The sequence below is a fragment of the Xiphophorus maculatus genome, chromosome 17 (assembly GCF_002775205.1).
Source record: "Xiphophorus maculatus strain JP 163 A chromosome 17, X_maculatus-5.0-male, whole genome shotgun sequence".
NCBI lineage: Eukaryota > Metazoa > Chordata > Actinopteri > Cyprinodontiformes > Poeciliidae > Xiphophorus > Xiphophorus maculatus.
The window spans coordinates 9,681,014-9,706,086 of NC_036459.1; the positions used below are offsets into that span (position 1 = coordinate 9,681,014).

At 39.5% G+C, this 25,073-nt stretch overlaps 2 protein-coding genes across 2 annotated transcripts in view; one reads left to right on the plus strand and one right to left on the minus strand.

The window, feature by feature from the left end:
* LOC111611801 overlaps positions 1-17,681 on the plus strand; it is a 61,805-nt gene extending 44,124 nt beyond the window's left edge. The window contains exons 12-16 of the mRNA XM_023349915.1: positions 6,430-6,500; positions 7,133-7,243; positions 7,313-7,410; positions 15,087-15,156; positions 17,261-17,681. Of these exons, the coding sequence (XP_023205683.1) occupies positions 6,430-6,500; positions 7,133-7,243; positions 7,313-7,410; positions 15,087-15,156; positions 17,261-17,512 (602 nt within the window). The 3' untranslated portion in view covers positions 17,513-17,681. The remainder of the gene's footprint in view (positions 1-6,429; positions 6,501-7,132; positions 7,244-7,312; positions 7,411-15,086; positions 15,157-17,260) is intronic.
* A 2,738-nt stretch (positions 17,682-20,419) lies between these two features.
* On the minus strand, positions 20,420-21,959 carry ascl1 (achaete-scute family bHLH transcription factor 1). The gene is made up of 2 exons (XM_005799956.2): positions 21,229-21,959; positions 20,420-21,145 (listed from the first exon to the last, which is right to left on the minus strand). The coding sequence occupies exon 1, from the start codon at positions 21,837-21,839 to the stop codon at positions 21,240-21,242; it is 600 nt and encodes a 199-aa protein (XP_005800013.1). The 5' UTR covers positions 21,840-21,959; the 3' UTR covers positions 20,420-21,145; positions 21,229-21,239.
* Between the last annotated feature and the right edge of the window lie 3,114 nt (positions 21,960-25,073).

Sequence of the window (25,073 nt, forward strand, 5' to 3'; positions counted from 1 at the left end):
GTTTGTTTTCCTAGCAGAGCCTGAACCCCCCTCAATACACACACACACATACACTTTGTGTTTTTGGAGAAAGTGCAGGGGCGGGGTTGGAGAGTTGTGTGTTTGTTTCAGTAAAACAGTGCGTGCGGGAGAATGTTATCGCCTTCATATTGTGCCGACTCATTAAAGAAGTTCTGCTCTGATCGGATTTCTGCGGCTAAAAACAGCTGCTCTACGCCTGCTGTACTTCACAAACTCATCGTATCGCTCCTCTAAGATCAACATTAAAAAATAAAACATTCTTTATATTTCGAGACACAGGATTCTAATGTAAAGCTGCAAAAACACACTCACAAAAAAGATTTTGTGCAAAAACACAAAATCTTACCAAGTAGTTTTGGTTTAGTTTTTAGTGCATTTACCTTAGTACATTTCAAATAAGACAAACTAACTTAAGAGCAACTTTTCAGCAAAATATAGAGGCTTGTTTTAAGTAAATAATTCCTTGATATTGATGAGAATTACCAGTTCTATGGGCAAATTGATTAACTTGCAACATGGGAAAAATGACTTGTCGTAACTTAAATAATCTGTCAATGGGACTAGCACTTTTTCATCAATGTTAAGTAATTATGTACTTAAAACAAGCCTCTATATCTTGCTAGAAAAGTTACTTGTAATAAGATTTGTCTTATTTCAAGTTTGCTAAGATATTTACACTGGAAACAAGACCAAAATTACTTGGTAAGATTTTGTGTTTTATACAGTGTATGTACCTTTTATACAAAAAAGTGGGGTGGTTTTTTTTTACATCATCATCATGGTATAAAACAGATTATCTGTGAAAAAATCAAGTTCCTTTTCCTTCTCCCAGTTCTCCCAGTGCTAACTGCAGAACTCGGGCAGAAACAACCAATCAGAGCCAGGAGGAGGGTTTTAGCGCCGTCAATCACTCTCCACTAATGTTGAAAAACACAATTTTGCAATTGCTGTGTTTCCCTTAAATATGAAACAGCCTTAAAATTACATGTAAATACGTTTAGCACAATAATTCATTAAAAACCATTTTGTGACATTATCCTCTCACCGCTTCCTGTCTTCTTCTTTGTCTTTTCCACCAGTAGCAACATCTGGTTGTTGATCATGTGACTCGGGATGCTAATAAAGAGTTTCCATTGCAGTTTTTCAAAATACACTAATTTCAATACAGCTGAAAAACAACTTCATTGTAGCGCAAAAATTTCCACTAAGCAAATTTATTTCCGTAATTCCAATTTGCTTAACATTACGACCAACGGAAACGCAGCTGTGACTGGACGGTGAACAACTCTTTCGTTCTTTTTTGGTCAAAACATAATTTTTGAGAATTAATCAAGTTTCCTTAAAATTTTTTAAAAATTATCTAATTGAACTAAACTTGATTTAAATAAAGCAAATACTTGAAATGCACCACTATATGTGAATCTATATCACTTTAATTATCAGAATAAATTACCTTTTCAATGTTGTTCTGAATTTACTGAGCAGCACTTAGAATTTAGAGATGAAATTTTGTTTTACATTTAAGAGCAAATCTGATCTTTTGTTGTTTTAAAGATATATAAATCCCTAATTACTGAGAAAATGTAAATAATAGAGTAACTCAGTCTACTTTAATCTGAATTTAAAGTTGCAGGATCAATATTTTGTGCCCTCCTATCTGTCTTTATTCACTGTTTACAAGATCTGTACTTCACATCCTAAACTTTTGCAAACAGATCTGCATCTTAACACCTGTTGATTTTGCTGGATCATCACATTAACAAAACATCCCATAAATAAATTGTTTTGTAGCTTTTATACTCCTGGAACAGTTTAGACCTTGCGTGTAAATGTATTTTGTTGCCGTTAATCACATGTTGCTGTGTAAGTGGGCCATGCTGTCCACCGTTCAGCTCTAAAAAGGGGGTCACCTCCTGCCTGCTGCTCAAAGCGATCTTTGTGTTGAATTATGGGACACTATATGCAGTGTGTTGCTATACAAAAGTCTGGAATTAGACGAGAAAGGGAGCAACAAACAAATTTAAAAAAAACATTAAAACACAAAGGACCCTTCTTTGTGTGTAATTATTTTGAATGGGGCAAAAATAAACTGTCTTTACTTTAAAAATAACAAATCAATTTAACTAGAAAGCGCAGATTTACACTAAATGTCTCATGTTCACCCTTGGAGATTTTACTATTGACCTAATAAATTCAAATAAACACAAGATGACAGAAAGGTTTATAAATCTACTGTACAGCACTGTAAAAAATATCCACATGGTTTCAACATTAATATACAATATAAAGGAAATGGCAGCAATGCTGCTTATCTCCTTTTTAAATTTCTGGACCAGAACTTAACTGAACTGATTTTTTTAACACCAATATAGTGTAAAAATATTTGGACATTTTCCAGTTGTTGGTCGAAACCTGGCATGAATCGCCCTGCGTGTAAGAAATGAAAATATTAATCATAATCAGAAGAGCGGCCTTGTCAAATGAGCAGCTAGGTGCTTTTCTTCATGTGCAGCTGCAGGTCTGAGAACAAGGTCCAAGTGCGTGGTAAATGAGTCGTGACCCGCAGGCTGCTTGCAGACGGATGCAGGAGTCGTGAACAAACAGGAACAAAACATAAAAACAAACGCCTAGTGAAAGCATGAGCCTCCCTGCTCATCATCATCATCATAGCCCTATTCTTCCTCTCTCAATTGCAACTGAATCGCCTCGGTCTCATTACAGATTACAGCCTGAACGGAGTGACTCTCCCCTTTCTCTCGCCTTTCTCCACACAGCCCCTCTCTTGATTAACATTTTCTGCTAGGCTTCACACCAAAGGCCCAACCTGTGTCCTTTAAAGGCAGGGTGAAAAAAAAGCCATCAAGCGCTGGAGTGGAATCAGATAAGGCTATCAGGCGGGAGGCTTTACTGCCTCGGCTTTGTCCTGCTCCTCCACCCGCCCTCGCTTCCTCCACCAGCCTCTCACTCCACTGCGTCTTTTGTTCGACTGATTCCCTGACGGAGCGCTGCCCTCAGCCTGGGACCACCTCCAGCAGCCAGCGCTGGCCGTCAGGGTCTCACACAGATTCACAGATCAACATTATTTAATAAAACTGAGCAAAAGGTCGCCAGAAAACTGAGTAATCAACAGAAATTACCCCTGCAATGACGCATTAAATAAAATTATTATTCTGTTAGGTCACTTATTGTTGGTCTACTTTGTTCATCCTAATGAAGGATCATGGTCAACACAAGATTCCGAAAGTATGGATTTTAAGCTTTCCAATGAAGTCAAACCAATGCAAATCAAAAAAGAATTAGTTGTTCTTCAATAACATTTATGGCTATTTGTAATTTAGAAGCACAATAAAAGAAAAATAGACTGTAGTTGCTTTGGCAGAAACAAAAATTCTCTTCTGCGCCAGTAAATATAACAATTATCCACCAATTTCTATCAATTGAATTTATCTGTTGTATTTAATTAGCTTAATTTAATCATTTTAATAAAATAAAATCGCATTGGCTGTTGACATGCGAACAGAGCATTGTAAGCAAGTAAAGTCGTAAAAAACAAAGAACTGTTCTGACCAACTGAGATTCGTTCACAGCTTAGAGTTGTTCAAAAGAATCACATTGCTAGTGAACAACATCAATACTCTCACTTTGAGCTAACACTACAGCAAATAAATGGTTGTTTATATGCAGTTCCTTGCAGACCATTAGGGGGCGCCTACGGACCACCAGAAAGACTGTCCTAGTACCTGGTAGTCTGGTAAACTCATTTCGAAAGAAAACCAAAAATGCAACATTTGTTACATTTTCAGCTGCTCTGGTTCTTATTCAAACTGCACTGTGACAAACGTGCCAAACTATTGAAAAACGTGTTCCCCTCCTTGCCTCTGGGGGCGCTGTACTAAGAACCACTGAAGGAAATTCCACGAAAACCACCAAAGAAGCCATGAACGCAACTTCTTTCTTTGTGAAATGTAAACAAAATGGAGTTCACGAGCCATTTCCTCCGCTAGCACTAGACTAGCACGTTGGTTTTGATTGTATTTACACAGAATGCCCTGCACTACACTTTACCCAGAATGCCCTGCACTGCACTTCACCCAGAATGACCTGCACTACACTTCACCCAGAATGCCCTGCACTGCACTTCACCCAGAATGACCTGCACTACACTTCACCCAGAATGCCCTGCACTGCACTGCACTTTCTGCTTTTGGAACCTAGAGTTCCCTTCAACCAAACCAAGGCCAAGGTTTAGGGGGCGTAGTGAACATTTGCCACAAGTAAACGTCAACATCTGACGCAATGACGCTTTTCGTAGCCTGGTTGATTTGCGCCAAACCAGTAGACAGAAAGACCCCAAATTTGCTTTTTCTTTTTTGCTAAACTTTAAAAGTTTGCTCAATATTTGCATGACAACTGGATGGAGAAGACCTGGTAGTAAAATAATTTTCTTAGTCGCCTCAGAAGAAGAGTGGATGGCAGCTAACACCCAGCAGTGAAACAATCCAAGGCAACTGAACTGCAGCTCTAAATTATCTAAAAAGCAGAGGTGATCCATTCCCTGATCCGGACTTTAAATCCCTGCAGGTTCGCATGCAGACTGCCTCACCCTGCCAGCCTTGTCCTATCCAGATATTTGCAAACAGATGCTATGACGGCAGCCTGCAGGTTTTTTGATCAATCAAGCTTTAACAAGTCAAGTTGACTGGCTGCGAATGTAACATTTTGCATCTGAAAGGCCAGGCCTGGTTTTGATTAGGCCTAAGCTGATAAATGGCCGATTCAAACAGGCCCCCTGCTACTGCGGAGAAACCCCAGAGGTCCAGAGGTTTAAGTCCAGACTGATATCAACTCTGTTGCTTCTCTTTATTCAGGAAACCCATGAATAGATCCATTATCCCGGAGATTCATTCTCATCTCCTAAATTGAAGTGGCAGCAGCTTAAAAGTCTCTTTTCAAGGCAGCCATTTCTTTCCTCCCTCCAAAATTTGCCTAATGAAATATTCATGGTTTGTCTCAGTTTGCCCTCCTCTGATAATCTCTACTTTTATTTTTAAAAGTAGAGATTAGAGAAATATGTCGTAGAGAAATATGTCTGTCTTTTAAGACAGACATATTTCTCAGAGTTGCAGCTAAATCCAGAGATTTGACCATTAACATTTGGCCGACGTTATCTGATGTAGTAGCGCTGAGGTGGTATAAACCTTTATGATCTAAGTTTCAAATCTCCGCCTGGATATTTTTGCTTATTTTAATTGTACAAAGTTTTAAATGTCCTGTGAGTAAATATATTTGCCCATTTCGCCATAACAACTGGAATATTCAATATCTAGCAAGTTATTTTCACAATTTCCAGTCTATTAAAAAAAATGTCTAATCAAAATAATTTCACTTCCTGCTACGGCGGGAGTGAAATTACCGTAATAACCAGACATTGGTTGGAAAGCGCAACGTCTCCCCTTTCAGAAACCGTTGGGATTTTTCAGATAGCGCAAAGTGTGGCAGAATTACGGTACTGCAAATTTGGCTGAATTGTCGGTGCTCCATTCAGTCTGGGAGGGTTAAAACATTAAGTTTGGTATTTGATATCTTAAATATTAAAAAATGGGCAATAATAAGTGTTTTTAGGGTCAGAAGTATTTGAGGTTTTTGTCTATTCAGGGAAGACGGTTAATACTTGGGATCGAAGGAAAATAAGACATAAATTAGCAGATAAACTTAAAAAGATAAAGTACTAATTAATTGAAGCTGTACTGTAAAAAACAGAAATGTAGTGCAGAAAAAAATCCAGCATACTTTGGTGCAAACCGAAGTCATGACCTCGATGGAGTCGACTACTCAGAAACTACACCAACTACAAGCTAGCAGAATGTCATTACTTTTATTTTATTAATTAAAACTCCACAGGAAACAAATTAAGTTTAAATTTAACTCGGCGTTAGTGGTGCTAAATTTGAACAATGTATGGATGAGAAATAAAGAAAATAAAACACACAATAAGTTCAATGTTTTTATTAAATCAATACACCCTGAAAAAAGAAAAGTTGAAATGCAAAAATGAGAGTCTTTGACTGATGGAACATTTAAGTTCATGATGAGTTGATGTAAGCTGATTTGAACCGTTAGCAGGTGCTTACATTTGATTTAAATAATTTACGTAACTGCAAACATAACTGGGTAAAACAAAATCTACCTTTGGTTCCTTTTTTAAAAAAAGAAGAACTAAATAATTCAACAGCAAAGTGTGACTGCCACCCAAATGGAGCCCTGCAGTCACACACCTTAAATTAGACATTCAAGGCGAATATCTCATTTTAAATGCAACAAAACACAATTGTCCAGGAATAACATGAACATTTAAAAATGCTTCCTCACACTTTAACCCCTGTTGTTTTCTTCTTTTGTCTTTCTCAGTCGACTTTCTGGCAAAGTATTGCATTTTCAGTCAGGAGAAGCTGGTGGAGTATAAAATGGCTTTTGAAGCAGTAAGTGAAGGGCAATTTAAACCCTTTTTGTTCTTTCTCTGTCAGCAGCAGATTCTGTTTCACTCACTGGTATGTGTTGCTCTCAGTCGGAGGGAAGGTGTGGAGTCTGCAGCCTCAACAGGCCCACATAAAGTGAACTTTTTAAAAACACAAATCAGTGGGATGTGTTTGGGATTTTAAGTGTTGGACCACAAAAAGTAGCACATAGCATTAAATTTAAAGAAAAAATATGCTTGTAATTCACTAAAATAGAAGTTTGAATTTAATATTTCATCATATGAGAATTGAAAGAGTTATAGAGTTGTTGGATGGAGGTAGAAAACTTCAGTTGAGAAGGTCTAGTCAAAGTAAAAATTTAAATCTGTTTGACATCAGGAGTAAAACTTAATAGAAAATATTCAACACTTTTTACCCAATTTAACTGAGATTGGAGTATTTAGCAGGAGAATAAGATATCGTCTTATATGTAAAGTTACATAATGGAGTAAATGTAATTTTTATAGGAGAAAATGTCACCAGTTGTCAACAGGAAGTGATCAACATTCAAGTTTTCTTCTTTATTTTGTTACAAATTAACATTTTTCCATTGAAGCTTCTTCAAATAAAGCCAACAGAAAATATTTTGTGTGTAGGAGGACGGCGACTGTGACGGCTACATCTCCTGCCTGCAGGTTCTGCTCGCTCTCAAAACCATCATCCCTCCTGAGCTGCTGTCTGAAAAAGAAGAGATCTACGTCTACAGGGTAGATCCGTGACGAACCGCAGCGCAGCGGCCACTCACTTCCTGCCGTAACGCCAACGTCCCGTTTCAGATCCTGGAAATGGTGGACTTCAGGGTGACAGACGGACTGGTGGACCTGAGGCTGTTTGCCGTGATTGCGAGCCTGGCGCAGAAAATAGCCTCCATGGAGTAAGTGAAAAGGCGGACGCACTCCTCAAAGCCGCAGGCTGGAGGAAGAGTCATTGACCCGCCATAAATAAGGATGAGAGTTTGTACCCAAGTTTGTTCCACTGATCTTAGCGTCGTGTGTGGGTCTCTTTGAACTGCGTTGAGTTGTCTTGTATCTGCTGCACTTCAGTTTCTGGGCAATATCTGCACTCTTTGCAGCATTATTTCATGATTTATGAAAGCAAAAGGGTTTTTATTTTTATTTTTACAGATCTACCTTGGAAAGCAACAAAAAGTTTAGATCATCCTGAATTTTAATGTGAGCTAGTGTGAATTTAGTCCATTTGGCTGGTTGGTGCTTGAGAAATAAGAATTCTCATTAAGTTTAAAGGGAATCTGTTATGAAAAATTTATATTTTGCACATTTTTCTACTTCAGTTTGGGTTTCTACTTCTTCTAAAAACAGCACAAGCACTTAAAAAAACACCCAAACTAATGTTTGTTGGTATCTGGAAAATGCAACTGTTTCAGAATGTAACATCACAAATTAGCAAGCACTGCCCCAACCCCAGCAACCGCTACTGTAGCAACCCCAGCAGAGTTCCGCTCGTTACCTAGCAACCCCAGTTGAGCTTCAGCACGTTTGGTCACTATGCGCTGTACAGTGGCTGGTGGAAAAGTGTTTTATTGTTGACTCAACATCCAGTTACCCCTTCCTGCATTTTGTTGGTTGTGCAGGAGGCTCTACTTCTGCTTTTCAAATATGTACGGTGGGAAAATTGCGCATTTGTTTGGAGCTATTTTCACATGCGTGTGCAAAGGTCAAGTTTACACTCACAGTTTGTTGCCGTATATCAAGGGTTTTGTAACAATATTTTGGACTTTCTATGAATATAAAAAATATTCAAGTATTTGAAAATAATGAAGTTAAGTTTTCTTTTCTTCATTTGCTGCATCTATAAAGAAAAAGTGAAACTCCGTTTTTTTCAAAGGTTAATTTAAACACAAGACTCTTAAAGCTGCGATATGTACCTTTTATTTAAATAATTTTTTTCATATTTGTTAAAATTGTAACGGTGTTGTGACAGAATGTTATGAGAGATAATCTGTGAAAAGATGGATCTCCTCCACCTCATCAATGAGCTACTATTGCCATCTGAAAAAATACATCGCTCCAGGTCAAAAACAACCAATGAGAGCAAGGAGAGAGTCTTAACGCTGTCAATCATCCTCTTGTACTCACTGCTAAATGAGCTATTGACAGACAAACTACTTACTGTTACAGGAAAACAGTTTATCCACTGCTAACTAGCCTTAGCATTCACAACAGATTCTGCATAGCACACACCAAGAGGACAAATATATATTTTTAATATAAATATATTTTATATAAAAAATAATTTTAAAAATATATCAAAAGCAAGTACATTTTATATTTATATAAAACCAATTTTAATATAAATATACACCTATATTTATATAAAAATGTAGATATTTTAATAAAAATATGTTTTTATATTTATATATTCATAAAACCTTTATAAAAATAAGTGTTTTATATTTATAAAATATAAACTTTTTATATATTTATAAATATGGAAATATAATTTTTAAAAATATTTTTTATAAAAGTTACATCCTGCAGCTTTCTAAGAAATCACATCAAAGACTGGTTTCTTTGAAGAATACTGATTGTTTCATCTTTGATCATTTTATTCAGATTGAATCAGTTTTTAGATGAATTACACGTATGTGAGAACATGTTACTGATCCAGTGAATCAGCTGTGAACAGGCTGAACTTTGCTGGGCCAAACTTTGGCCTCAGCCTCCCCGTGTCCCAACGTTATGCTCCATATGCCGCAGATTCCCACACACAGCGTTTTGTTTTTCCTCAGCCTTGCCCCCGGGGTCTAAGGCTTCCTACAGACATCAGCGAGTGGAGCCAAGCTCGCTCCGGAGGTCCCCCGGGGGTCAAGGCCTGCACCGGAGCCTTCACCCCGCTCTGAGAGCGCCCTCTCAGCGAGGCCGGGGCCGGGGTCACGGGTCCCCTGATTTACGGCCGACTCTTTGTGGATTGGAGGCGGCCTGTAGCCTGACTGCTGCGCTGGCACAAAAACACCAGGGTTTCTGCTCTATGTGGAGGCAATTATCGTAATGATAATGAATGTCCGTATTAAACCTCTTTACACAAAACTCCTCTTTGCAATTTCAATAATAAGCAGGGAGGCGATCAGCGTTCGTAATGCCGCCTCCCAAACAAGAAGAAAACAAAAGCATCTCATCCTTACTGAACTGGACTGATCCTCTTACCTGTTTCACTTAATCCTGTTGTCTCTAATCCCGCTTTGGAAATGAGCCGCTACAGTAGTTACACAATCAGCCTTTCTGATCATGTGGAGATCTGAGGAAATGTATTTCTTGCAATTTCAGGCCTCCCCCCCTTCTGTCTCCTCCTTTCTTCCCAGCTTTACCTGTCGCATGTCTTTCATCTCTTGTTGCCTCCTTTTCACTCTGCTGCTTTAGACCCATCTGTCCCCGCACTGCTTTGTGCGCCACATTCCCTCAGGGCGCATCACGTGGTTTGGCAGGAAAGCACAAATAGCATCAATGGAGCCACGGCGGTCGTCGTTTAGGGTTATTGTGCGTCTTCCTGTCGCTGGACTGAATGAGGGAGCGACCGCTGAAGTGACATCAACAAAATCTCTGCAGATAAATAGTGTAGGGTTTAGTTTTTAACAATTTTTAGCTATGAAAATTAATGATCAGATCTTGTTTGGGCTTCAGGAACTAACAAAAAAAGAATGGCAGAATAAAAATTTAATCTGCATTCACACAAGTCTTGTTTAGTTTGCTTTAATCAAACTCTGGTTCCTTTGAATGCGAAAACCAAACTGATGATGACCAAAAATCAAACTCTCGTCCACCTAAATAAGCAGGAACCAAGAAGCGGGCAACAGTGCAGGGAATTCTGGGTAAATAGAACCAAAACATACGCTCTAGTTTTGTGCTTGCAGGAGAAATGCATCATGGTCGTTACCAACGACAACAGAGAAATCCTGCAACTGCTAAACATCTGATGCTACTCCATTTTCGTTTACATTTTGATAAAAAGTTAAGCTGAGCTCATGTCATCTTCAGAGGTTCCTGTGTTGTTTGCTTCAGTGGTTCTTGGTGCAGCGCCCCCACAGGCAAGGAGGGGAACAAGTATTTCAATCAATTTGGTTTGTTTGATACAGTGTGAAAGCGAATTCCAGCTGATAAAAATGTAACAAATGTTGCAATTTTGGTCCCCAATTGAGTCTGCCAGGTATGAAAACACCTTTAGTTTTAGTGGGCAGTCTGCTTTTGAACGTAAAGTTTCTTCACTTTAAAGAGTTGAGGAACGTTTCTTTTACACCAATAAGAAAACATAAATTACACTGTTTGACCAAACAAATGCCAGAAAAAAATGTCACATACTAATATTCTGTTCGTCAGACATTTGCTTTGTTTACACCGTGTTCCAAATTATTATGCAAGTGATATTTTCTCAGATTTTCCTAAATGGTCAATGGTCATTCTTTGAATGTGCAGCATTAAATGGTCACATGTACTAAAATCAAAAGCTATTTCAATCAAAAACATCTTAACATATCGAGTTACATGTTAACATAGGACCTTCTTTGATATCACCTGCACAATTCTTGCATCCATTGAACTTGTGAGTTTGTGGAAAGTTTCTGCTTGAATTTCTCTGCAGGATGTCAGAAAACCTTCCCAGAGCTGCTGTTTCGATATGAACTGCATTCAGATCTTCTGCTTGAGGAAACTCCAAAGGTTCTCAATAGGGTTGAGGTCAGAGGAAGATGGTGACCACACCATGAGTTTCTCCCCTTTCATGCCCATTGCAGCCAATGACACAGTGGTATCACTGCAGCATGAGATGGTGCATTGTCATGATGAAGATGATTTTGCTACTGAAGGTACGGCTCTTCTTTTTGAACCATGAAAGAAAGTGATCAGTCAGAAAGTCCATATACTTTGCTGAGGTCATTTTCACACCTTCAGGAATTCTGAAGGGGCCGACCAATGATTCTCTCCCCATGATTTCGGCCCAAAGCATGACTCCACCACCTCCTTGCTGACGTCACAGCCATGTTGGGATGTGGTGGCCATCCACCAGTAATCCACTACTGCGTCCATCTGGACCATCCAGGGTTGCACAGCAGTAATCAGTGAGCAAGTCTGTTTGAAAATTAATCTTCGGCTGGGCCACTGCGACCGTTTCTGCTTGTGAGCTCTGGTTAGGGGCCCAATAGTAGGTTCATGCACCGCAAGCCTCTGGAGGATCCTCCACCTTGAGGTTTCAGAGGCTCCAGCAGCTTCAAATACCTGTTTGCTGCTTTGTAAAGACATTTTAACAGCTGCTCTCTTGATCCGATGAATTTGTCTAACAGAAACCTTCCTCATTATGCCTTTATCTGTACAAACCATCTTTGTTCTGAATCAGCCACAAATCTCTTCACAGTACGATAATGCTTCAGTTTTCGTTAAATATCTAATGTTTTCATACCTTGTCATACAGCTCTACCCCATCTGATGATTTTCATCAGCAGAGATTCTTTCTCTTTCTCATATTGCTTGAAACCTGTGGCCTGCTTAATAATGTGGAACATCCTTCTTAAGTAGATTTCCTTTAATTGAGCTCAGCAGACAAACTAATCAACCAGCTCTCTGAAATTATAGTGATTCAAAGAGCCCTGACACACAATACCATCTATAAATTTAATAGCACAACAAAAAATGTTATCTTTATGACACTTAAATCCAATTTGCATAATAATTTGGACATGGTGTACAGATGTCGTACATGCAAAACTAAAAACAGTGACATAAAGTCAAGGATTCCTTAATCGGGTTTGTGGTTCGTTCACAAAGTTTCAATCCAAACTGAACACTGCAAAAACAAAAAATCCAAAGTATTTTTGGTCTAGTTTCAAGTGCAAATATCTTAGTACACTTGAAATAAGACAATTAATTCACAAGTATTTTGTAAGATAGTTTCACCAAACCCTGAACAGAAATAGATGGTAAGATTTTGTTTTTGCCGTGTTCGACCATCCCGCTTAAAATATCCCCAAACAACTCTGAGCTTTGTCGGATCAAACTGGGTCAGAATCTGTTTGCATCGCCGTCTGCAGGCTCTGCAGCGACAAGGCCGCCAAAATGTTGGGCTCTGCGTAAGTGAGAAGTCTTCTGTGTTGGTCACCGCGGGGGGTCGACAAAAGAAAATGGGTTAGGCTGTTATTATCCTCGCTGCAGTCCATCACCACCGCCTCCCCCACGCCCCGGCTGCTTGTCCTCGCCATTATCTCGCCGGTGTGCTTGTGCCCCGCAAACGAAGTGCAATTAATGATCATTAGCTGCCCTGTCCTGCCTCGTCCTCATCAAAGCCCGGACTGCCTCGTCGTTGGGAGGACGGGGCCCGGCCGCGGCGCGGGGAGCACTCAGGCGTGCGCTGCACTCGATGGCCATTCTTTGCTCCAACAGGCCATTGAGCGCTCGGCGAGGAGGGGCTCGTTAACACCAGGCGCTCGTTAGAGACGGGATGACCATCGCTGTGCCACACGCTGGACTGAAGAGGTCCGTCCCAACACAATCGCTCCACTCTGCCTCTAATTATCCTCGTGGACCAGATTTCGTCACATTGCACGAAAGTGTGCTTCGACCGCTCCACGCCAACCCCAAACATCTCCACGCCCACTGTCCCCCAAATCAGTTTTATCCGTTAATGTGGCGGGATGTCTCCGTGTGCCGACGCATTGTCTGTCTGCGAGGCGGCTGTGAGCAACCACAATGGACTCAAAACACTTTAGCATCACTGGCTGGAAAACACGAGGTCGCCCGGGACAACCCCGCCAAAAACATCCCGCCATGGCGTGACTCATATTTACAAACAAAACTTTTTAAACCGTGCAAGTTGAAAGCACTCAGGGCCCACAATTTAAAAATTACTGAATAATTTTATTCTGAACTCTCTTATTTTACATAATCAGCAACAAATCAAAGTGTATTTTTATTTTAAAAAAGTCCAAAAAAGGATCTCGAAGTTGTACAGTTTTCTAATTTCTTTTCAAGATATAAATTTTAGCTTATTTCCAACAACAAAATGTCAGCCATTTTAGTTACTGGGTGTAATTAAGTCTGACTTTTAGTACAAAGACCTTAAAATGAACCCAAAAAAAGAAAAACACTTGTTTTGCAGTATCTATAATTTTCTATTGAAGATATAAATCTGTTAGTTAAACTATCTAAACTATTCTTAAATTACATCCAGGGGCCACATGAGACTTCTTTTAGGACCCCAAATGGCCCCCAGACCACACTTTGGTCAGCCCTGTGTTAAAGGACTTAATTTTCTCCCTTTTGTTTTAATTTTACACAAGTTTCCCAAAAATCTACAGATAATCCACAAACACATTGTAGCAACAGTTTTTCTATGTATTTAATTAAATTTGACTGAAACAAAGCTAAGAATATTCTATGATGGATAAAATTTTGGTTTAATTTGTTTAATCTAACAACCAATAATAAAATACCTTCAGAAGCCACTGAATTTGTACAATAAGTTCCTCAAGTTCCTCCATCTTTGTTTCATCAGAAACCACGACTGTTTGGGTAGTTAATGCATCTTTAAAAAGTCTTAAATTAATTAATCTAAAATGAAAACCTTAAAATGTCATAAGAAAATGTCGTTGAATACATTAACCACAGGTCTTAAAAGTAATTTAGACAACCATATGCTGTGTAGTTTTGTTTTTTTTCTCTCTGGAGTTTTTTGACAGACAAAAGTTTGAGTCACATGCTCTAAAACATTTTCTTTCTTGTATGTTTTTGTTAGGTTTAGGGCTAGAAATTTTTAATCTCAGTGAGTTATTTTCCTGGTTCAATAAAAGATATATAAATACATAGATTATATTCTGACTTGAGGCAGTGCTGCTACCACTAACAAACTGTTAATATACCTATGCTAGCAAGTTAGCTAGCTTTATTGGGTCTATCATAGGGTAAGTGTTCATTTTTACAGATAAACATTACAAATAATTTCTAAATATTAATAAAAATATATTAGTTCCTCTGGCAGATTATTTTACTTAAAACAGTGTAACTAGCAAGTTTTTGTCAATATTAATAAATTCTTGACATAAAACAAGCTCCTACATTTTGCTGAAAAGTTGTAAGTTAGCTTTGTCTTATTTCAATTAATACTTGCAATAAAAACTAGACCAAAAATACTTGGTAAGATTTTGTGTTTTTGCAGTGTAGGATACAGAGGGAATGTATTATTCCTACTGCTTCTTACCAAGTTAGCTGGCTGTTTTGGGTTTATTGTGGGTAATTATACATTTTTACGGAAAAGAATTACAAAAAAAACTCCTAATTTCTAAATATTAATAAAAAAGTATTAGGTCTTCTGGCAGATTATTTCACTTAAAACCGTGTAACTTGCACTTTTTCATCAATATTTATGACATATTGACTTAAAACAAGTTCTTATATCTTGCTGAAAAGTTGTACAAACATATTTGCTCTAAAAACTGGACCACAAATACTTGATACGGTTTTGTGTTTTTGCAGTGTTGGATACAGAGTGAATGTTGTGTAGTTTTTCTTCCTTCCCATCCATTTAAATCTGATTAATTTCTCTCCTTCCCAGTGAGTTTATGCGATCCCTCATCGACAGCATGGATCTGCGCTCCCTTGAAGTGCGTCTCTTTAAAGCGAAGGTAAATCCTGACTCTCCACATGTTTGTTCTCTTGAATTTGTTTACACAAGACGCACTTAACGGCCTCGATGCAACGTCAGATTAACTCTTACAGCCCAAACATCACCTCCACGGTTCTGCAGGTATAATTGCAACGAAACAAACGTCCCGACTCTTTGAAGAGTGATCCGAAAGCATTGTTTTTTATTTTGTTCTGGAGAGCCACTCGGAACCTCATGCATAGAAATGAGGGAATCAAGCTGGAGAAAGGAAGAGGGGGCGTCTTTCCCTTTTCATAGATTAGCACGGCCTTAATCTCATTAAAGTGCCCAGCAGTGAACATGCCGTCCACTCCGCCCCGGCCTGTAATCAGCCCGATACACACGGCTCATCTCGGGTGGACTGGGCTGAGCCAATACCAGCTGGCTGGTATTGGTGAGGAAGTAGCGGCAGGCAGGACATGAAAGCCTGTGGGTGTGGAAAACTGAGCCAGGTAGGGAGGCTTTGTAATTACAGAGTTGTTAGGAATAGGGTTGTTAACTGGAGAGGCTGCTGGGGGGAGCAGGGCTAATTGCCAGAAGGGTTGTTCCTCCGGTTCCCTCCCTCTGCTCTGCAATTATTACCTAGACTGCATTAACTGTGCAAACAGGTGCGCCCAAATAGGACTGTGGTAATCTGAGGCTGCGCCACACAAAATCACACACACATATTCCCACACAAACACAAACAGGTTCCTGAAAGTTGACCTGCCATGCAAATTTCATGTTTTTGTACGTTTAGTTGCGTTTCTACTGCTACTAAATACAGCCCTAACAATTAAAAACAAAAAACACCCAACTGTTTTTCGGTGTCTGGAAAATCAGTCATTACAAAAACCTGCGGAATGTAAAGGCACTGCCCGTCACCTAGCAACCACAGAGATGCCCAGCCCGTTACCTAGCAACCCAAGCGGAACTCCAGCACGTTTGGTCAAATTCAAAAACACTTTATTGTTCCCAAAGGGAAATTAAATGTTGTAACTCATTAAGTCAGATTCTTCAAAGAGTTATTGAAGATGGTGATGGCTGTTGGCAGGAAAGATCTCCTGTAGCAGTCTGTACTGCACCGAATCTGAAGAAGCCTCTGACTGAAGATGCTCTGCCTTCCCAAGACAGTCTTGTGAAGAGGATGGTCAGGGTTGCCCATAATTTTCCTGATCATCTCCAGAGGTTCCACAGTCGTGCCCAGAACAGAACCTGCCTTCTTTATCAGGCTGTTGAGCTGATTTTACTGCTGCATAATGGCTGCTGGAAAAGGCAAGTGTTTTGTTTACTTACCATCTAGAAACCAATTGCTACATTGTTGTTGGGCAGGAGGTTCCACTTCTGCTTTTCAAAGATGTGCGGTTGGATAATTACGCATTTGCTTGCAGCTATCTTCACGTTCGAATGTAAACGTTGAGTTGGGGGCGTGGCCAGCAGCAGCTTATCTAGATTTAAAGTGACAAGACACCCTAAAGCAGCTCATTCTGGGTGGAGCTGACCAAACTAAAACCTCATTATTTAAAAATTAGTTTTTGCAAAAAAAAAATTAATGAACACAAAATCTTACCAAGTATTGTTGGTCTAATATTTTAGTACACTTGAAATAAGACAAAATTAACTTTTCAGCAAGATATAGGAGTTTGTTTTAAGTCAATAATTCCTTAATATTGTTGAAAAAGTGCTAGTCACACTGGCAGGTTATAGCTAGATTTTTCAAGTGGTCAACATGCTACTGCTAGCCCATATGCTAACGTTAGCATTTTAGCTAATTTAGATATAAAACTGAAACTTAGCTTCCTAAAACAGAATCAATGTTAGTCAATATGCTAGTGATAACCCAAACGTTGCTTGCAATATTTTTAGGTTTATTTATAAGTTAAATGATCCTATACCTGACTGAAAAATTACTTTGAAAATTAATTTCGTCTTATTTCAAATGTATTAATATGTTTGCTCTAGAAAAAAGATTTAAAAAAAATATTGGTAAAATTTTTGTGTTTTTGCAGTGTAATGCTCAAACACATATCCTGACCTGGTAGAGGAAGTTAATGGCTCCAGGATCTTTCTGGTTTCTTCTGAATCTGTTATCCTGGCCTCTGCAGCAGCTCTTCCTGTTCCTCCTGGAGGATCAGCGCGACGTCTCCGGAGCTCAGCGGGGCTTCATCAGCGGCGAGCAGCTGCTTCTGGAGCTGAAGGCCGGCGGCATCCACCTGGAGCAGGAGGCGGCCATCAGGCTGGAGCTGGAGCGCGTTACCCCGCTGGACCTGCTGGACTTCCTGGCCTATCTGCCCCTCTTCATGCTCATCCACCAATCAGTGATCGCCAACCCGCTCGAGGATTCCGGCCGCTGCTGAGCTCTGCAGCGACGTGTCGGACCTCAGGGGTCAGAAGATTGGTAGAATAACATATTAAAGGGAATAAATTACCATATTACTGCTCTGTAATGATGAAAAACTGTTACAGCAGTAAAGTAACACTTTATTGGAAGAGGTGTTCATAAGACTGACATGGCAGTATTAAACATGAAGAAATTTTTATGAATGTTTGACTGCTGCCACTCAGTAAATAATGACATTTTTAAAACAGTTGCATTAAAACTTGCATTTAAGTTTCATTAAAAGTGTCAACTTTGCATTATTTAGTAAGAAATGAACCTTTTAAAATAAAGTTGCATTTAAACTTGTAATAAAGTTTTATTAAAAGTGTCAACTTTGCAATATTTGGTAAAAAATTACACTTTTAAAAGCAAAATTGTATTTAAACTTTAAAGTCCCTTAAAGTTGTCATTTTTACATTATTCTTTAAGTAATTACACTTTTAAAACAAAGTTGCATTAAAATTTGCATTAAATTTTTTTTAAAGTGTCAACTTTGCATTATTTGGTAAATAATGACACTTTTAAAGCCAAAATTTCATTAAAACTTTGCAGAAGTAGAGTTTGACGTAATGGGTTAAAAGTAAAATCTCAGATTTGTTTTTATGTTGAACGCCATGTCTATACATCTTAAGTTTTTTCTTTCAGACCAAAACTTCGACACTATCGACGATTATAAAAAGTTAAAATAACTCCTTCATCCTAGAGTTTTTCCACATATTACCAGTCATGCAGTAACATAGCACCAACTGCAATCTCTGCTTGAGAACTGAATTTATAAACACTGCCACTGCCTATAAAGACGTTTTAATGTTATAAATCCAACCGTCCAGTCTCCATCTTGCCACTCATTTTTTGTACGTCCTTCCATTCATAAGCTGTTGTCTTGTAACGGTAAGTCGTTTCTCCATCATTAGTACATTCAGCGAGTACTTTAGCTTGATTGACAGCAGTAAGACCCGCCTCGTGGCTCTAATTCAGGGGTGTCAAACTCCAATCCTCGAGGGCCGCTGTCCTGCAACTTTTAGATGTGCCTCTGCTGCACCACACCTGAATGGAATAATTAGGTCATTAGCAAGGCTCTGGAGAGCTGATCTACACAAGGAGGAGGCAATTAAGTCATTTCATTCCAGTGTTTTGTACCTGTGGCACATCTAAAAACTGCAGGACAGCGGCCCTCGAGGACTGGAGTTTGACACCCCTGATCTAATTGGTTGTTTTTGGTTAGAGTGGTGCATCTCTCCAGGACTTCCAGCCTAATGAAAAACTGTCACGACATAATGTCAGTTTTAGCAAATATGAAACTTTTTTTAAATAAAACTTCACCTTTAATATGGATGAAAAAAGTCTAGTTGCCAGCTGAACAAAACATTTAAGCTTATAATTTGGGAAAATGTCTCATTCCATTGGCAGATTATTTCACTTTGCTGTAAGTGACGCTATTTGCTCACACGCAGGTGTTATTACCAATCATCGGGCAACTTCTGAAAGCAATTTGTTGCACTCAGAGAAAAAAGTGCATGCCGCACTTTTCAGTTTTTTTATTGTAAAAATGGTTTGAATCATGTATAACTTTCTTTCTGCTTCAGAACTGTAAGCCTCTTTGTGTTGGTTTTCACATACAATTCAAATGAAATATATTAATGTTTGTGGTTGTAATGTGACAAAATACGAAAAAGTTCCCTGGTTATCAATATATTGATTGGAAATTATAACTAGTGCTTTTTCCATCAATATTAAGAAATTATCGACTTAAAACAAGTTCTTATTTCTGGCTGTAAAGTTATAGTTCTGTCTTCTTTCAAATGTACCAAGATGTTTGCTCTAAAACCACAAAAACACGTTTGTACTTTGGAAATCAGTTTCACAGAAACCTTTTCCTCTCCTTCCAGGTGGCGGCTGCCTGTGTGTTCAGCGGCATGCTGCTGCTGTCAGGAGGCACACGCCGTCAGTCAGTTCAGCTCCGTGTCTCCACTCGGAGCCCATTCACTCATTACGGCGGACACGCGTCCCGGCGCAGCCTCCGCCCTACCTGTCAAACTCAGTTGTCCCGAAGCGCGCAGACCACCTCACAACCCGCTGCGTGTCCCGCTCACGCCGCCTCCAGCTGCGGATTTAAGGCGACATTCTTCCCTTCTTTGCGCGTCTGATGTCGGAGTTTAGCTGGAATTGTCCGGTTGTTGCGTAATTGGATGATTTAAGTTGCGTAAAAGCTCTTTTGGCGTGCTGCATTATCCGGGTTTTTTTTTTCTTCTTCTTTTATCTAAAAAGTGCTTCCAGTGATTCAGATGCGGTGCGTAAAAACAAAAGATAAAGATGGACAATAAGAGTTGTTCAGGAAAGAACTGAAAATAATAAAAATGTGCGTAATCCTACCAATCACGGTAAATACTTTATTTCGCTTTACTCATCGCAAAACCTTTACCCACGCTCCAAAAAAAACTTTACAATCTGTGCGTAAAATGTCCTTTATTTCTAAATAAGATGTCTAATTCCTCTATTTGAACCATTTCTCCTTAGTTTTCTTGAAGTTACTCACTTATTGATCCATTAATTAGTGCATTTTGACCATTTCTTCCCATAACTCCCAAAGGGTTGTGCGTAAATACTTTGCGTAAAAGTTTGTTTCTCACTGTTTTTTTTTTATGTTTGTTTTCACCACTTTTACTCACTTAATGTTGGCCTAAACTTGGTCTATTATAGGCACAAAAAAATAAGCATTCACGTTTAATAAAAGGTGCATAAAGTTAACAGAAGAGTAGGTGTTGATCCCTTAAAGGTTAAAAATATAATTTCTGTTATTTTCCTTCGTTGCTTTTATATCATTTCCACTCTGCTCTCCATAGCAAACATCAAGAAAAAAAGAAAAAGACATTGAAAGAAATTCAGTAAATCTCTTTATTTTTGGACTAAATCGTAGAAAATATGGTTATAAAGAATTATTCAACATCTGCTTGTGAATAGAAGATAAAGAGCTGGCAGTATAATGCATGGCTATTGCACTCTTTTTTTGGACAATAGCTGCATAAGTTTGATCATTGTGACATGATATAATGCAATAACATGGTTCTGCTATTAAATAAGACACATTGGTGCTATATAATAAAAACATCGGAGTGTCAAACTCCTGCTGGAGACCTCGTGAACACAAGAGCCAGAGAATAATAGACTACAGGTCTACGTTGGCAGGAGGTATTAGAAATAACTTCGCAATAGACAAAATATATACAAAAAGGATGTGTACAAAACATCTATAAATCTCTTACATACAAAAATATCTTAATATATTCCCAAAAAAAGCGTCTGATATAGAATTTAATAGAATAAATCCGCAACCTGGAAGCATTTGAACTGAATTCAGCTTCGGAGAGGTTTAACAAAAAAGGGTCGGTGTGATTGGATTAGCATAGATGAGGAGCGGCATTTTAAATAATGTTTTGTTTTCTGGACAGCATGAATTCACGTTAGCATCTCTTTTTGTTGTGTTTTTCCCACTTTGTCTCCTTTTAACCCTGAGTCTTTAATCAGTCTTTAGGATTAAAACAGCGCGCCTTGTTCTCCGGGACCATCCCAAGCGCCGGACAACAAAACTCAGACGAGTTGATCCAGAATTCTGTGAAAAAACAAAACAAAGCAATTAGATCAAAATTCAACAAACGTTTCTGAAGGTTGTAGAAAACAAGTGCGTCGTCTTACCTTGGAGATGCTCAGAACCAGTTGGTGAAGTCCAGCAGCTCCTGCTCCTCCGGACTCAGCGGGTCGTAGGAGCCTTCATCCGACGAGTAGGAGGACACGGGTGACCCGGCCATGGAGTTCATGTCCGCGGAGTAACCCTGCGACATGCCGGGCGACAGCACGCCGGCCTGGAAGGCGGCGCTCACCGCGTCGTGCTCGTCCAGCAGCTGCTGCAGGGCGCGGATGTACTCCACCGCGGAGCGCAGCGTCTCCACTTTGCTCATCTTCTTGTTGGCGGCTCCGTTGGGGACGTGCTCACGCAGCGTGGCGAAGCCGTTGTTCACCAGCTTCACCCGGTTGCGCTCGCGCTCGTTCCGGCGGGCCACCGCGTGCGGCTGCTGCTGCGGGAGCGTGTAGCCGAAGCCCGCGAAGTTCAGCCGCCGCTTGCAGCGCAGCAGCTCCGGTGAGGAGGAGCGCTGCCGCTTCGGCTGCCTGGACTTCCCGCTGCACTGACTGCTACTGCTGCAGCTGCTGCTGGGGCTCAGCTGGATGCTCTGCGCCGAAAAGTAACACGCGGTGGGAACCAGCTGCTGCTGGCTGACGTTAATTTCCATTTTGGCTGTAATGTCCATCTCCGGAAAGTAACTTTTAAGTCTCGAGGCGGTGCGTCCCGCTCGTGCCGTTCACGTGTTTCGACCGCACTTGTTCCGGTGGGGGCAGTCCGCCTCTCAGCGCTGAAATGTGTCCTGGAAGACAGACTCCACTGCTTTTCAATGCGCTTGGATGAGAGCTGGCCACGCCCACTGGTCGCGTGGATACACCTTGGGCTCCTGCGTCGGGTACCGGTGCGTCGCGCGCGTCAGACGCGTGCCACTTGAAGCGCTAAACAAACAGAGCGCGGAGAGGAGGTGAGCGGATGGAAACCTCTTTACAATAACAGTTTGTCCTGAATGCGAGACTTCTTTCGGTTTCTCAGCAAGCTTGTAATGTTCCAAATATTTGGAAGAAAGTAAAAAAACTAACAAAAGCTGAAATTAAGATATTTCCGTTAACTGAAATAAACAAAAACGGTAATTAGTTACAACTATAGTGCGTTTATAAAACATGCTTAAATCAAAGGTATAATATCATTTGGTTTTGTGTATATTATTAGCATTTGAATTGATGTGAAATTGATTTTTTTTTTTTTTAGAACAAGCAGTTTACGTCAGTTGTCATCAATTGACGGCACTCTTGGCGACACTTACGCTGGTCCGCAAAATGGCGACGGTAAAAGTTGGGATAAAACTCCAATGTTTGTTGGTTGTTCAACAATAAATGAATAAAATTGTTGAAAATATTATCTTTTGTTGAATGTATATCAATAGAAAGTTGTGTGAAAGAAAAAAATCCACAAGGAAAACAGGACGACTGCAAAGTTTTAGAAGAAAAGGTCAGCAGAATGACTCGCCAAGAACTGAGTGCATTTCAAAACTTTACAGGCCCATATTTCTGTACCAAAAAATTACTTTTTTATTAATCTTGCTACCAAGTTTAGAACCTAAATTTTGTGTAAATCATCAAAATTAACATGAACAAATGCATCAGTTGTATCACTTTATGTGTAATAGAGCAAATTTTCAATTGAATTAATTAAGATTTTCTAGTGAGAGCCAGATATGATAAAATGTCAACCAATCAGGCTGTGGTCGCACATGCTTGATGAATGAATTACTTAAATTTACTATGAATATCATGTGATCAGCCAATTTATGTAATTTTTTATTGGGTGAAGAACTTTAAAACTAACTGGAAAGAGTCATCATGGATGGTTTAAAGGTTCTGCTTATATAAAAAACTGCCAGTTGATTGACTGGATTTTACATAGTGCATAAAAATAACAACACTAGTAGTGATAAAATACTTTAACACAACAATCAAACTGTTAAGATCTTAAAGGAATCCAATCAGATTTGCTTGTATCTTTGTGAGATTTGATCTTGATTATAATAGTTTGCAAAATAATAGTGAAGCAAATTGAAAAACAGGGACAGTGACAGGTCACTGTTTTTCAATGTGGGCCGCCAGAGGGCGCTGTGGGGGCCTCAGGAAGTTGATGAGAAAGAAATTTAATTCCACACATTTTTTAATCTTAAACTTTTCATCATAATTTTTGTTTTTTGTTATTGAAATATTATATTTGAATGTTATTTCTGGTGCTCATTCTTTGATTGGCTGCCTGTAAAATGACTGGACTTACTACTTTTTAAATACTTATGTGTACATTCAAATGTTTATTTACATTTTAAAGTAAAAAATGTCTTTTAAATTTGCTATGAATAAAAAATCTTGAGTCGTAAATTCAACTCAAACTTGATTACGTTTCCAGGTTGTTCTTGGAGGAACTTATAACTTCTCTAGCACCACCTGCTGGTGGCCTTGAACAGCGACGTATTTCGCTTATACTTCGGGCTGGAAGATGAGCAAGGGGATTTGTTTATCAAAACATATCTCACCTATATGAGCTATAAGTTAGCTCTACTACTAGCCATTTAGCATTTACGCTAGCATTAGCATTTTAGCTAATTAAGCCTTTTAAATTGTTTTTTTTTTTTTGTCATCCAAAATGGAGGACGTTAATGTAGATCAACATAGTAGTTTGTCTGAGAGCAGCTGCTGCAGCACATCTTTTTATTTCCCCGACGCGGCTCATTTGAGGCTCTATTGTGCGTCGGAGGCCAAATTTTCCACTGTGATTGGAGCGCATCGTGATGGGGAGCGCCGAGGCGCAGAGAATCCAGAGCTTTGTGGCTGATTGGACACACCCGATGCGGTTGCAGCGCAGGCTGATTATTGTGGCTCTGAGATGCGGAGAAACAGGATAAAAAACGCGCGCAATTTCAGTTATATGCCACTACTTCTACTTCTTGTTGAGTGGGATTGTAAAATTGCGCACATTTTCTGTTGGCGGTGGCATTCAGGATCAATTGAGCGACCCCCACTCCTGTGCGCCCCACCTATATACTTTCTTTTCTTCCCTCCTCCTCTTCCTCCCCTTTTGGCGCAGCAAGAGAGTTTAGCAAAAGAGGCGTGGGTTCTTTTCAGCGTCCCCTTCCCCATCTCCATGCTTTCTGAAACCTATCCATGCCCCCTTGTCTGCCCGCTTCCAGGGTCCAATTAGCGCTTTGTGCGGACTTTGCGGGTCTTCCAGAAGCTGGGAGGGCGCGCTTCACTTGGAGGGGCTTTCCAGTCAAAGCTGAGTGTAATAATTATTATGACATCTGGGCGCCCGGGTTCCCATTTCACCACTTTCCGTGATTTTACGCTTTTGTGAGATGCGTGCACTGTCCGGGAGGACAATAAAAACAAAACAGAAAAATAATATAAGCACCAAAACTAATTTGTGAGGGATGAAGGGATTACCCTCTCATTTGTTTCTCATCAAAAACATTTTTTTAGCCCATACGGAAACCTGGCGAGCCAGTATATATTATATTTTACAATATTTTTAATGACCTAATTATGAGCCCGACACGTTTTCACTGTTTTATTCGTGCTTTTGCATATATAAAATTAATATATAAATACAAGTTGACGGTTTAGGCAACAGCTTCTGCTGGAGAACGTGTCTTTTCCACTGTCCATGTTAAGTTGTAATGAAATATCGCCCTCTAGCGGACGTCAGTATTTGCACTCCGGTCAAATATTTACATACACGAGTCATTATGGACTTTTAAAGATGCCGATGAACATTTCTCTTTAATAGGGTTGGGTTGCCATGCAGAACCTAAATGTGACGTAGGGACTAGATAGAAAGATGGAGGGATAGAGTAAAAACAATAATGACCAAAATAAAAAAGTAAAGTGTATTGCGTTTCAGTGCGTTT

What these genes read in the sequence shown, in the direction of transcription:
- ascl1 (XM_005799956.2), bottom strand. Translation starts at nt 21,839, where the DNA reads ATGGACATTACAGCCAAAATGGAAATTAACGTCAGCCAGCAGCAGCTG.